Genomic DNA, 12586 nt, shown 5'->3' on the forward strand with positions numbered 1-12586 from the left:
TTCAGGGCTTTTTCTGAGTCACATATACAAACTAATATTGTGCATCCGGTGCCCCAGGGACAGGCCCTGGGAGTTCTGAGTGAGAGTCTGATCATCTGGGCTCTATATGGTAAACATTAAGCGTCTTGTACCAATTCTCCCAGTTCTCACATGTTGGAGAGCACATTTGGGTGTCAGGATTAGGCCGTATTTGTTTATAGCAACCCGGGCTGTCTGCCCTGGGAAGCCTCCCACAGCTGCCACCTGACAGACTGCGAACCCCTAGGGGTGGCGACATGCAGTCAGGCCAGTGGGCCAGCTCCCCCAGCTGAGGTGGCTGGTCCCAGAACTCCCCACTCCTGGCCCAGAGGAAGATGCAGGCTGCCGCAGGGTGGCGTCAGAGCAGCCGTGGTGGTGGTGGTGGTGGTGATGGTGGAGGAGGAGGTGGGGGGTGGGCGTTCGATAGGCCTGAGTGGTAAAAATCTATCTGACTACGTCTTATATTAATAGCACTGAGCACAGTCTCAGGCCTGGAGGGAAAAGTGTTCTTAAATAACACTGGTTGAATGTGAATTGACAGCATCCTCAAAGAGGTGACTGTGTCGCCCCAGAAGAAATAAACCTGTGACAGGTGAAGATAATAGAAATGTCAACCCTGTGTTGTTCAAGGACAGAGAGAGGGCGATGGGGGGAATATCAGGAGGTGACTAAGTAAACATGGCTTCGTCCTCCCTCTCACAGTCCTTCCTCACTAGCCCCTGGGGGCCCAGCCGGAGCCTTCCTCGGCATGAACCGGGCCAGCTCTGCCCCCACTCAGCTGTGCCTCTGTCCACTGACCTTTCATTTGCCCTTCTTGAGTATGTCTGCACATACACTTTTGTGGGTGTCTAAGACACACGCACATGCACACACGTACACACACATGCATATGTAAAATGCATTGCAAACCCATCTTGAAGAGAGCCCTCAATTTGCACGGGATGTGGATTCACATGTTCAAAATAAGACAGAATTATTGTACAAGGTGACTGCCATCTGGTGGGCGAAGGACGCAGAAAAGTCCACAACAGGCACCCAGAGCCACACAAAAAGCCAGCCTTCTTACAAAGACCTGTGAAGGAAGAGGCAGGCTGGCGTCAAGCCGTACAGACCTGGAGGTACTGAAAGGGGTTAAAAAGGTCCCAGAGCCCAGAGAAGTCCAGTTCCAGGAGTTGGGAGCCCTGGGTCCCCACAGGGCCTTGCCTGGACTGGCTGTGTGAAGCGTTGGTGGCCTCTCTGGAGGACCTCATTTTCCACTCCTACAAGTTCCTGGATGGACCCTTGGGGTCTCAACTCCTCTCACTGGCTGGGACCCTCTCTCTTCCCCTCTGCAGCTCAGTCAAAGGCCCACAGTAGAAGAACTTCGAGAAAGGAAAATCCTCATCCGTTTCAGTGACTACGTGGAGGTGGCTGACGCTCAGGATTATGATCGGAGGGCAGACAAGCCGTGGACCCGCCTCACAGCTGCAGACAAAGTAAGCAGAGTGGGTGGAGAGGAGGGAGGGGAGCCCCAGAGGGTGGCAGCAGGGTCTTGTGTGGGGCTTCTTGCTTGCCACTGGGGAGCCTGTTAGACTGCGGTAAAATCTCCACCCTAGCCCATGATGGGCGCTGAGAGCTGGGTTCTAATAGTGCGACTTCCTCCGTGCCTTTTCCCAGGAGCTCTGGGGGATCTGCAGGGAGGTCACTGAATGTGCTTGACCACTCACAAGACAGACAGTGATACTGTGCTGGAGTTACAGAAAGAGGAAAGCACTGTCTTAGGCCATTTTCTGATGCTATAACAGGATACCTGAGACTGGGTGATGTTATAAGGAAAGAAGTTTATTTGGACTCAGTTCTGGAGGTTCTCACTTCCTTCAAAGATTGGGCAGCCACACCTGGTGAGGGCCTCATGCTGCTCCATTTTATGGCGGAAGTTGGAAAAGGAAGTAGGTACATGTAAGAGACAAGACACAGCGGGTAGCCTTGCTTATGACAGTCCACGCTGGCAGTAACCAGTCCCATTCTTAGATAAAGACATTAGTCCCTCTTCATGATCTGAACACTTCTTAAAGATCCCAACTAAAAGTTCCTGGATGGACCCTTGGGGTCTCAACTCCTCTCGCTGGATGGGCCCCTCTCTCTTCCCCCAAATTGAGTTTCCACCACGTGAACTTCTCAGGGACACATTCACACCATAGCAGGCAGCCTGGGAGGGGGTGCCCAGAGGGACAGAATGACACTGCTCTAGGCCCAGAACAGTTCAAGAGCATGAGGCTGCAGGCTCATCATAGACCTTCACATGAAGGGCTCTGTCCCCTGCACCCAGGAGGGGATGTTCAAAGCTCGGGAAGGCGCAGTCAGTGTGTCTGCCATTCTTGTAACCTAAGGGGACAAAGAGAGCACAGACCTTAAGACACATCAAATGCAGGACCTCACTGTGCGAGGTCAACTCCCCCTAAGAAGGGCCATCTTGCAAGGTTCTAAAGGACATCTCAGGTGATTTTGCCCCCTTCCGATGAAAAGGTATTTCACACAGTCATGTGGCTTTGTGGAAGACGAAGGTGTTGTGTGACGTGCAGTGGAAAGGGGTCCCTCTGTCCCCCCACCCCTCACCCCTGGCCTCCTGACAGGCTGCTCTCCCTTCCAGGCTGCCATTCGGAAAGAGCTCAATGAATTTAAAAGCACTGAAATGGAAGTTCATGAATTGAGTAGACACTTAACAAGGTCAGTATCAAAGGGTTTCTGTTTGTTCTCTTCCCGCCCCCCCCCCACACACACACACACTCTTGAAATTGCAAAGTTTACTTCCAAACAAAATGTCTCCTGTCTGCTCCCGGGTCACCTGCGGTTTGGTAAGTGCCGGGGTGAGGAAAGATGAAAGGTTGGTCTACTTTAAGTTGAAGGCCTACTTTAAGTTGCCAGAACTCGCACAAGGAATGCTGAAGGCCCAGATGCGAAGCAACCTTCTCCAAGCCTGCTCCTCCCTCCCTTCAAATGAACACTCTGACAAACCCCAGATTGCCAGTCGCCCCAAACTGAGGCGGTTTTTATGAAACCAGCCGAGGAGAAGAGACCCCTACAGTTTACATCCTGTCACCAAATCCTCACGGGCCTTCCCACGCAGATTCACTTCTGGTGCTCTGTGCTGCTGTTCTCCCAGACAGCTTTGTGGGATGTCATTTGGGGAAACCAAGGCACGGAGAAATGAAGGTCACATGGCTCGTTAGAGACAAAGCCATTGACTTGATTCTACTTATCCTCCTTTGGCGGTCACTTAGAGAACCAGGACTTAGCAAATATGTGGAATCTGGACTCAGAGCCACCATCTGGGCCCCTCCCACCTTGCTGCTGAGCCCCCAGGGTCACCAGGGCTGCTCACTTTGGGCCCCAGGAGGTCCAGTTAAACTGTCCCAAAACCAGGGGTGAGTTTGGGTGAAGTTCAGGTACTAGGGGGAGGGTCTGGAGGCACGTACCTTCCTGTCACTCTTGCAACCCGGGTGTCTGAGGACGGGAGGGTGGCACTGCTAGGTGCCAGGCCCCGGCGGCCTCGCGGTCCTGATGAAGTTCTTTGTCTTCTAGGTTCCATCGACCTTAACAGTTAAATTCCTCTTGAGTGCTATGCTGTCTTCAAAACATAAATTTATAAGAACCATAAGTGCTGGTATTTATTCACTTCCCCATTACGATGTAAATCTTCTGAACTGCCTTTTTTTAAAAAGAAGAAGAAGAAAAATAAAAGGAAACGCAGTCAGGATTCTCTTGCGAAAACGTGATGGTGACCACTGCACGGTCAGAGCTGCTGGCATCACTGCGGGTACCGAAACGCGTCCCACCGGTGGCAGGGCCCTGGCGGAAGACCTCCCAGAGGCCCAACGGTCCTCATCCTCGCCATCAGAGCCCAGCAGGCACCACGCTCACCTGGTCTCCAGTGAAACCCTTCCTCACAAGGGTCTGTCACCGGAGTGGAAAGAAGGCGGAGGCAGTGAGCTTGTCTCAGAGACTGTGCCCAGCTGGCAGTCCGGATGGCCTTCTAGATTTGGCCAGATGCGCCGGGCAGTCTGGGGGTCCCCGAGGAGGGAGGTGCTGAGAGCCGGGGAGCGCTTCTCCGTGGCCGGGTCCTTTCTCTTCGGCCATCATCCCCGCAGTGAACAGAATGGAAGGGCCTTTTCCCAGGGGGTTCTGGGGAGTCTGTGGCTGTCTGTGGGTCCTCAGGTGGGTGCCGTAGGGGCGGAAGGCTGTCAGGCAGCGCCCATCCTGCCCCTCAGCCTGAGCTGAGCCGCCTCGCAGGAGACTCTGGTTTCAAAAGCGAGAATTGTCATCTGCTCAGTTCTAATTAATTGACCCTCCCAGTGTCACACAGATGCCATGGCTAAGGTACTCCCATGATGTCCATGCGTCTGAGGGTGCAGACAGCGTGGGGCCATGAGCTGGGGTCAGCCCTCGCTCAGGCAGCACAGGCACTAAGTGGAGCCAAACAGAAGTCTAGCAAGGCTGGTCGGAAGCTCTGCTTGGCCAGGGTTCATTTTTCCTGTGCACCCAGAGACAGGGGTGGTGTGACTTGGAAGTCATCGGTCCTCTGAGCCCAGGACCCATGCGTGGAGGCCAGAAGCCCTTCCTGTAAGCCTGGCTCCCCAGCCACTGAGGGACTGGAGTTCCAGTGCCACTCTGTGGCCTCCTGTTCTCCCTTCTTTGCACTGAAAAGCTTCCATGGAGAAGCCCAGATTTCAGCACGTGCCAGATTCGGCAGATGCCAGGCACGCCTGCCCAGAGTGTCCCTCTCTTCCTGCTCCATTGATCCAGAGAGAGTCCTGACTCTCTTGTGATGCAGGGTGATTGGAGATGAGTCTCCAACCGTCGTCCTGCACACCGGGACCACAGAGAAGCAATACTCTGTCGGCAGGGACACCGGGGTTGGGTGTGCGGTGAAGTAAGGACATCCACACACCCTACCCAGGATCCCAGCGAGGCCCAGAACACCCACTTTTCTTTCCAAGCAGAGCTCTCCCCGCCTTCTGTGGAGGATCCAGAGCCACCATGGTCCCTCTAGGCCTTGGCTCGCTCTCCACCCCATGCACCCAGGGTTTAGAAGGATGCCAGCTGCCGTCCTGGCCATCCCAAAAAAGAGTCAACAAGTCCTCATTCAAACCCAGGGGGGACCAGTAACCCTTGGGATGCAACACACATCTCTGGGGCTGTTGAATTTTCTACAGCCTTAACGGCTCCGTGGGCAGCACCAAGCAGGAGCCAGGGAGAGCTCAGGGCAGCTCTGCAGGCAGTGCCCCCAGCCGCTGGTCTCCTTGCGCCTCTGGAGCGCGCACGCCTCTGCCCAGCCCAAGGGCAGACACCATCACCATCACTGGACACCATCACTAGATCTTTCTTTTTTTTCTTTGAATGTTGAATCTGAATAGTTCCTGCAGTCGGGAGAGGTATTCAGGGAAAATGTCTTCCCGAAAGGCTTACTGACAGTTTGAATGTTCGAATGGAATGACAGAAGATGCTTGGCTCTTGTGTTGAACTTCTCTAGGGCAGGTGGGGCAGGCCCACATTCAAGGCGGAGGTGCCTGCCTGCCCGGGCTTGAGGCCCGCACTCCCTCTAACCAGCAGCTGAGCTTCAAAAGTGGCACGTGGTGCCCTGTGGCCTGATAGTCGGGCCTTCCCCTGGCCAGGAGTGAGTCCTCAGGGAACACATTCCGCTGACTAGACTCCTCCCACCCAGGTCCCTGGCCTCCCTGCTGGCCTTGGGTCTTGGGCCTTCAAATTCCCTGGGAACAGAAAGACCAAATCCCGCTCCCTGCAGCCAGCCAGCAGCCCGGGTGGGCCACCCAAAGTGCCCTAGGGTTGCAGTCCACTTCCTGCATGGAGGAAACCAAACGCCACTTCCACTCCTCCTCCTGCAGGGCATCCTTTCCCAGAAGTCACTTTCTCAGACTGAGGGGTGCACCTTCCGGTCCCTGAAAGGTCACCCACCTTCAGGGTCAGCTATCTCAAGCCCACTCTAGGTGGTTCTTAGCCTCAGCAACCCCCGTGGCCTGCAGGACGGGGCCTCTGCTGTCTCCCTGTAAAACCTCCAGGTCTTTAGAGAGATCATCTGCCCACATTTTTCTGGCCACATTGTTATGACGCCGAAGCAACTTGTGTTTCCTTCCAAGATGACAATTGGACCCTCATTGGGGGCAGGGGGAAGAGATGGGCTAGATGGTTTAAAATGCATCACTTTTCCAGAAGTACTTGCAGTTTTGGAGTTGGTGCATGTACGTTCCCAGTGGAGCATGGTGTCATCTGGATTCGTGGGAGAGGGAAACGTGAATTATCTCAAATTCTGTCCCTCTCGAAATTAGACATGGCTCCAAGTCCAACCCCAACCCCCCCCCCTTAATGACAAAAGACACAGCCATTGGCCAACTTCCTTTCTCAAAATTCTGATAACCTCATTCCCAAGGCCCCCGAGCCCTGTCACACTTTTAAAACATTTGCCTTTCTGTCCGATTAGAGAAACTACCAACGACGTGGCGTTGAACGTGAGGAAAGCTTTGGGTTTATTTTTCTCCCGCTTTATGAACATGTATTTATATTTGCCGAATGAACATCGTGGTGTGTGGCTTCCATGAAGGGAGCTGCAGGCTCCCCCGTGCACGGCCGGTGGGTAAAGGTCACCTGCCATGACTTTTCCTTCCCGTTGGTCTGTTAACCCCCAAACCGGTTGCTTTCTCCAGTTGCTTCCTGGGTGTGTGTACATAGTTTGTCTTTGTATAGGAGTGAGTGTGGCGACCGTCAATCCGTGCCCTCCCGGGTTCCGCTTCACAGATGACGGCTGTATGAGGGAGACGATGTACATACGACACAAATTAAACTGGATCTCTACGGCCTCGGTTTTGTACATACAGAAACTGCATGGTATTTAAATTATTGTTTGTCTCTGATGATGTATGCAGTTTCTCTAAAAACAAACCAAAACAAAAAAGTCTAAAAAAAAAAAAATTGACTCCTGTGTGTTTTATCATCCCCCAGAAGGAAATACCAAAGACAGATCGTTGGGCTGGGGAAGGCGGGTTGGTCCTCATCAGCCAAATAGGGCCAGTCAGGGGACACGTGGGGCCACCTCCTGTACCAGGAAATGCTGGGGAAGGAAGTTTCATGGCGCATCAGTTTTCTAGAAGACTTCTTGTCCACTAGGGGTTTGCCCTTAATGTTTGGAATACCTAAAATGGTTTGCCCAACTGTGGTGTCCTTGAATTCCCTGGGTGGGGGAGTTTAGATGAGCTTTTTGTTAATGACTCAGGTCATCTCAGTAGTATTAGGGATCAGATGGTCTTTAGCCATAATGACTTGGGAACCTTTGGGGTTCCTGTCACTAATGCCCTGTCACTCCATCCATGTCTGTGGATTCCATCAACCATGGATCAAAAATTAGAATGAACATGCAGACTTTTTTCTTGTCATTATTGCCTAAGCAGCACTGTGTAACGACTACCTACACAGCGTCTATGTGGCACTAGGTAGTAGAGGTCATCTAGAGATGGGCCAAGCACAGGGGAGGATGTGGGGAATTCAGTGCAGGCCTTCCTTTTACTTACGGGAATTGAGCACTGGTATCCACAGGGGCAGGGGTGGTCCTGGAACCAACTCCCCCTGGTATACACAGCTGGACTTCTTTCTCCTTGAAAAGCCTGGGTTTTGTCCTATAAAGCAGAGAGTTTTTGTTTTTTTTGTTTGTTTGTTTTTTTGTTTTTTTGTTTTTTTTTTGTAACTACCATTGCTAAATTGCTTCTTTGAAGATCTGGGGGGAAACAGGAGAAGCAGCACGAGGAGAGGGGTGAGGTTGCTGGATGACACATCCTTGTCCCAGCAATGGAGGAAACTTTTTTCTAGGGAAGAGGAACAGGGTGGGAGCTGCTTAAGAATCATCTGGGGCTCTTGTTAAGGTGCAGGTGCCCATCAGCAGGGTGGGCGGGGCCCAAGTCTGCTGGCTCCAGGGTCGCTGGTCCTGCTGGGAAAATAATCAACTTTATGAGTCGCAGGTGCTTGTGAGGACAGCCCAAAGACAGCCACATTTCCCTTGCCTGGACCTCTGATGACCACAGGCTCTGCCTGTTTCTTTGCTGAGGAACAGCAGCCAAGCCATCGCTGGGTGTCGAGTCCTGCAGGATTCGCAGCCCGGTGCCAGGCACCTGTGCAGGCCCACAGCACTGGAGCCCGGAGGCTGAAGCAGCAGAACTTCCAGCTCCCGGCCTGAGTTTTCTCCCTCCCTCTTCCCCTTCTGGCTTATGAACTGCAGAACCTGCCTGCAGCTTTCCAAGGGGGTAAAGGGGCTAGAAAGCAAAAGCTCCAGGAAGCCCCCAAAGGCTCTGCCAGGCAAGAGGGAAGGAAAAGGGCCTGGAAGGGGAGGGAGGGTGTGGTCACACAGTCTCCCCAGGCGGGTGGGCTGCTGTGACACAGCAGTCATGGCTCTGCTGCTACACCTAACAGGACAGTTTGGGTGACGTCCCTCAATTTCTCCAGGCCTCAGTTTCCTCATCACATCACATGAGACGTTCTCAAGCCTCCTTCAGTTTGTCAGCTCAGGGTTGGGGGAATTTTTAAAACACTAGACTGAGTCTTCAGGAAAGAGGAAGCTGTGAGCAGGCCCACGGGGGCCAGTCTCCTGGAGAAGAGTTGGGATTCCTCTAAGTCTTCTGCAAGTGCCTGTCACAGACTGGCCCCCTGGGGAGCCGCCCTTCCCAGTGCCCCCCTGAGGCCTCATCCTGCAGCAGCTTCAACCAGCTCTGCCTAAGACCCTGCCCCACATTCCCAAGGTGCCCCACATTTTAAGGTGCTTCCCTGGTGGGGTTAATTCTGCCATTAACCCAGAGATCAAGCTGGACACCACACACGCTCCCCGGCTCCCTCTCCACAGGTCCTGAGCCATCTCCCTCACAATCCTGGCTTCCGATGTCTGTCTAAGGCTGCAGCTTGAATCTGCCCTGAGCTCCGGACCCAGCTTTCCCCACATCACAAAGCAGCAGTGTAGCATAGTGTTAGGAGTGCATGGCTCTGAGCCCAGAAGGCTTGGGGTCAAGTACTGGCCCTGGCCCTGGCCCTGGCCCTTCCTGGTTGTGCAACTTGGGGCAAGTTATTTAATTTACCTTGTCTCACTTTCTCATCTGCAAAAGGGGACTGACTGCACCCAGTGCCTATTCTAGGGGGTTGTTAGGAGGATCCGGTGTCAGTCTGTCTGACATACAGGTAGGCCTGACTTCCTGTGAGCTCTTTTGTTGGTGTCCGTGTTTCCCAGCAGAGCCTCAAATTCAACATGCCCAGGCTATGACCACTATAAATCCCACCTCCCATCAGTCCCCTCCCTCCTCTCCTATTTCCTGTTGCAGTGATTGACATCACCTAAGGTCACCTTCTGCATTCCACTTCCAGCTGGTCCTGAGCACCTGCCAGTGAGTTCTAGAAGCTAATCCTCCCTAGGCAGCCTCCTGCTCTTTAATTAGGCCTTCGTCTCCCACCTGGGCCATGGCAGCCCTGTCTTTTTTCCTGTGGCCTCACTGTGTCTGATCCTGCTGCCAGAGTCACCATTGCCAGACAGACCTGCTCAGCCCCTGGTGAAACCCCTCTGCCCATCTCTGATGAAATCCCAGCTCTGCAGGGTGGCTCTTGCCCCTTCTCCAGCCTCCCTTCCCATCCCTTTCCAGTCCCCCTGCATTGGGATCCCTGAGCAGACCCTTCTGATAAGTGACCCTAGAGGACTGCAAGGGGACTGTTGATGTGGCCCTGCTGAGGGAGCCACCACAGGGACAACCAGGGCTTAACCAGGGACCTGGGGGACTGAGCACATAAGTTTTCCAGAAGGATTCCAAGAGGGGCCTCACTTAACTGATCTTGAAATGCTAATGGGGATCCAGAATAGTTGTGGAATGCCCCCCAAAGCCCAGTATGAACAACAGTTGGCACCTGGCACCTTGGCACCCCCGATTCCTGACTCTGGCTGCCTGAACGCTCGATTCCTGTTAACACTGCTTTCACGCTGCAGGCCAGGCACCTGCACATTAGTCACTGACCACAAAATCCACCCCCGGACAGCAACTTAGAGACACTTAGAGGTGGAGTGGCTTCCAAACACAGATCCCCAAGATTCTGAAGCAACGCCCCCCATGTCCCAGCTAGGCTGAGGCACACATTATTGTGCTCCCCTGTCCCGGGTTCTCACTCTCTCTGGGTCCATTCAGTTATCCTGGCTGCCTCGTCCTGAGGCGTCCTTTGGTGCCAGGGACCAGGCAAGACCACCCAGTCTACAGCGCCCCCCACCCCTGTGCTGCCCATCTGTGATTAGGCTGAGTCTCCTGCCATAGGGACCTCCCGTGTGCCACAGTCTGGCTGGGCACAAAACAACGGAGCCGCCACACAGCCTTGTAGGTTCAAACAGCAACTCTGTATTCCCGAACTCTCACCAGCACTCTACACACACTTCCCGGGAATACACTCCCTCCACTGGGCTCCACTCGCCAATTCTCGGGGAACTCCAAAATAGCGGGCAGGATCCGCCCTAATCCCAGAGCCGGGTCACCTTTCAACCATTCCCTCTAGCAAAATACCAGGCGTCATTTCGACTAAACTGTGGCTCTCAACACCCATGGCCACTGGATAGCCAGCCAATATTTATGAGTTCCTGCAAAGGAAATAGTGTTGAACGAGGCCCTGGCGCTGCGTGGGTCCTACCTAGAGCCGCAGCAAAGGCAGCAGAGCAGCCGGCTGCCAGGCAGAGAACATGCCAGATGCTTATTCACTGCATGAGCACCCAGTTCCTTTCCTGGGGACTGTTTTCTGGTAAAAAGGGGGGTTCTGCTCTTAATCAAGGAATGCTCTCCATATTTCATCATGGGAAGCATGACCATCCAGGGTGTCCAGGGGCGACACCCCAGATGAAGGCAGAGGGGCCTTGTTAAATCAATCTGTTTGCAGAAGAGAACAGATTAGTAAACCCCAAACACGAGATGAATGCTCATCCCTCTTCCAGGAAGACAGCCAGCTCATGTGCATCCTCCATTGAGCAGGAGACCCGGAGCCCGGAGCCCGTTGCTCTTCTTCATTCCTGCCTACCAGGAGGTCTCTGAGGTGCAGCCTTTCCTGCGTGGTGACATCATTGCTGCTGCTGTTCCTGTAATTAAAAAAAAAAAAAAAATGAGCAACAGCAGCCGTGGCTGGAGGGAGGGACAGGCTCCCTGATGGGACGTTGCCACTGCCACCTTGTCCTCTGGGGTCTCGGGTTCATGAGAGGCTGCCTCTTTAGAAGACCTGTGTGTTCAGAATCTCCACCCAGAGGACAAGCAGTGCGTGTGGCCACGCAGAAACCTACTGCACGCACTGATTTGGCTACCCTCTGCCCTGCCATGGATGGAATTAGGGGAGAGGCTTTGGTCCCTTTCAGAAGCCCCACGGCCTGTCCCCCCATCAGCTGGGCTCACTAAGGGGCACATCTGGGGCTTTGTGCTCAACACCTGAGCCTCCCGGAAGACTCGGCCCCACCACAAAGCCCCAGTGTGCTGGCTGTACAGGGCCTGGGGTTAAAATGGCCAAAACACCACCTGCCAAGGGGCTGGCCTCTTCCAGACTGTGTGCTGCCTTGTTGTTGGGGTGATGGGGACACTTTCCCAAGCCACTGTTAAAATGCCAACCATCACCTCTGCCGGCCCCCAGCCAAGCCCTCGCCCACTGCTTCACGACCACCCCACTGAGGCTACTAGAGCCCCTTGTTGGGGCAGGCTCTCCTGGGCTCTCTAGCTCGTGCTCCCTGGCTGGGTGACGACAGCCCCACAGCAGACAGGACAAACCCCTTCTTTCTTCCTAGAAAAATACAATAACTGATTCACTGTTTGGCTAACCAAGGTTGGCTCCAAGGAAGGGCTTGGGGCTGGTGTGTGGAGAAGAGCCGCTGGTCATTGCAGACCTTATGTCCTGGGTGCCTTTGATCCTCTGTGAGCATATCCTCCCTTTTACGTTTAAAAAAAGGTTACAATTTTGTTTTTAAAGGAAACCTAGAACGTACACTCAGTGCTGTTTGCTTTTATATACATGATCAAGGAGACAGCCCTGCGTGTGCTGTGCGCCCGTGGGCCTTAATTCAATCCCATTACATTTTTAAATCTAGGAACAGACCACAGTAAGGAAAGGCAGTCATGTTTCAGACCATCCAGCAGCTGGGCAAAAACTAAGACCCACTGGAGCGAGCTCTGAGCGGTTCATACGACACCTTCCTATTTTGGTCTCTGGTCACACCCTGTGCGGAAGTGAGCTCATCTCTTCCTATTTTCAGTTCACTGTGCAATCGTGGTTTTGCGCTCCAGGAACTGGCAACTACACATGAGCAGAAACAGTGCAGGTGCCAGCCTAGTTGACTGGGGCGAGGGCAGGGGAAGGCAAAGGATGGTGGTCCCAGGTTTGGTGGCCCTGGGTTTGGAGCACGGCTGAGAAAAATTGGAGGGTCTTGGTTTGGACAGCCGGGGTGTGGGTGATTCTGTTGTGGTTGAAAACACCTTACCATGGGCTCCCGTGAACAGGAGAGCCCATCCTCACTGATGATCAGTAGAATCTCTGGCCAGCT

General features: G+C 53.6%; 1 protein-coding gene across 11 annotated transcripts in view; it reads left to right on the forward strand.

The window, feature by feature from the left end:
- Window positions 1-6387, forward strand: part of Phactr1 (phosphatase and actin regulator 1) — a 500641-nt gene extending 494254 nt beyond the window's left edge. For all 11 annotated transcript variants that reach the window (XM_048799804.1, XM_048799807.1, XM_048799810.1 and 8 more), the window contains 3 exons: window positions 1353-1493; window positions 2648-2724; window positions 3580-6387. In XM_048799804.1, the coding sequence (XP_048655761.1) occupies window positions 1353-1493; window positions 2648-2724; window positions 3580-3595 (234 nt within the window). In that variant the 3' untranslated portion in view covers window positions 3596-6387. The remainder of the gene's footprint in view (window positions 1-1352; window positions 1494-2647; window positions 2725-3579) is intronic.
- The last annotated feature ends 6199 nt before the right edge of the window (window positions 6388-12586 follow it).

Source organism: Marmota marmota, unplaced genomic scaffold (assembly GCF_001458135.2).
Source record: "Marmota marmota marmota unplaced genomic scaffold, marMar, whole genome shotgun sequence".
Lineage (NCBI taxonomy): Eukaryota > Metazoa > Chordata > Mammalia > Rodentia > Sciuridae > Marmota > Marmota marmota.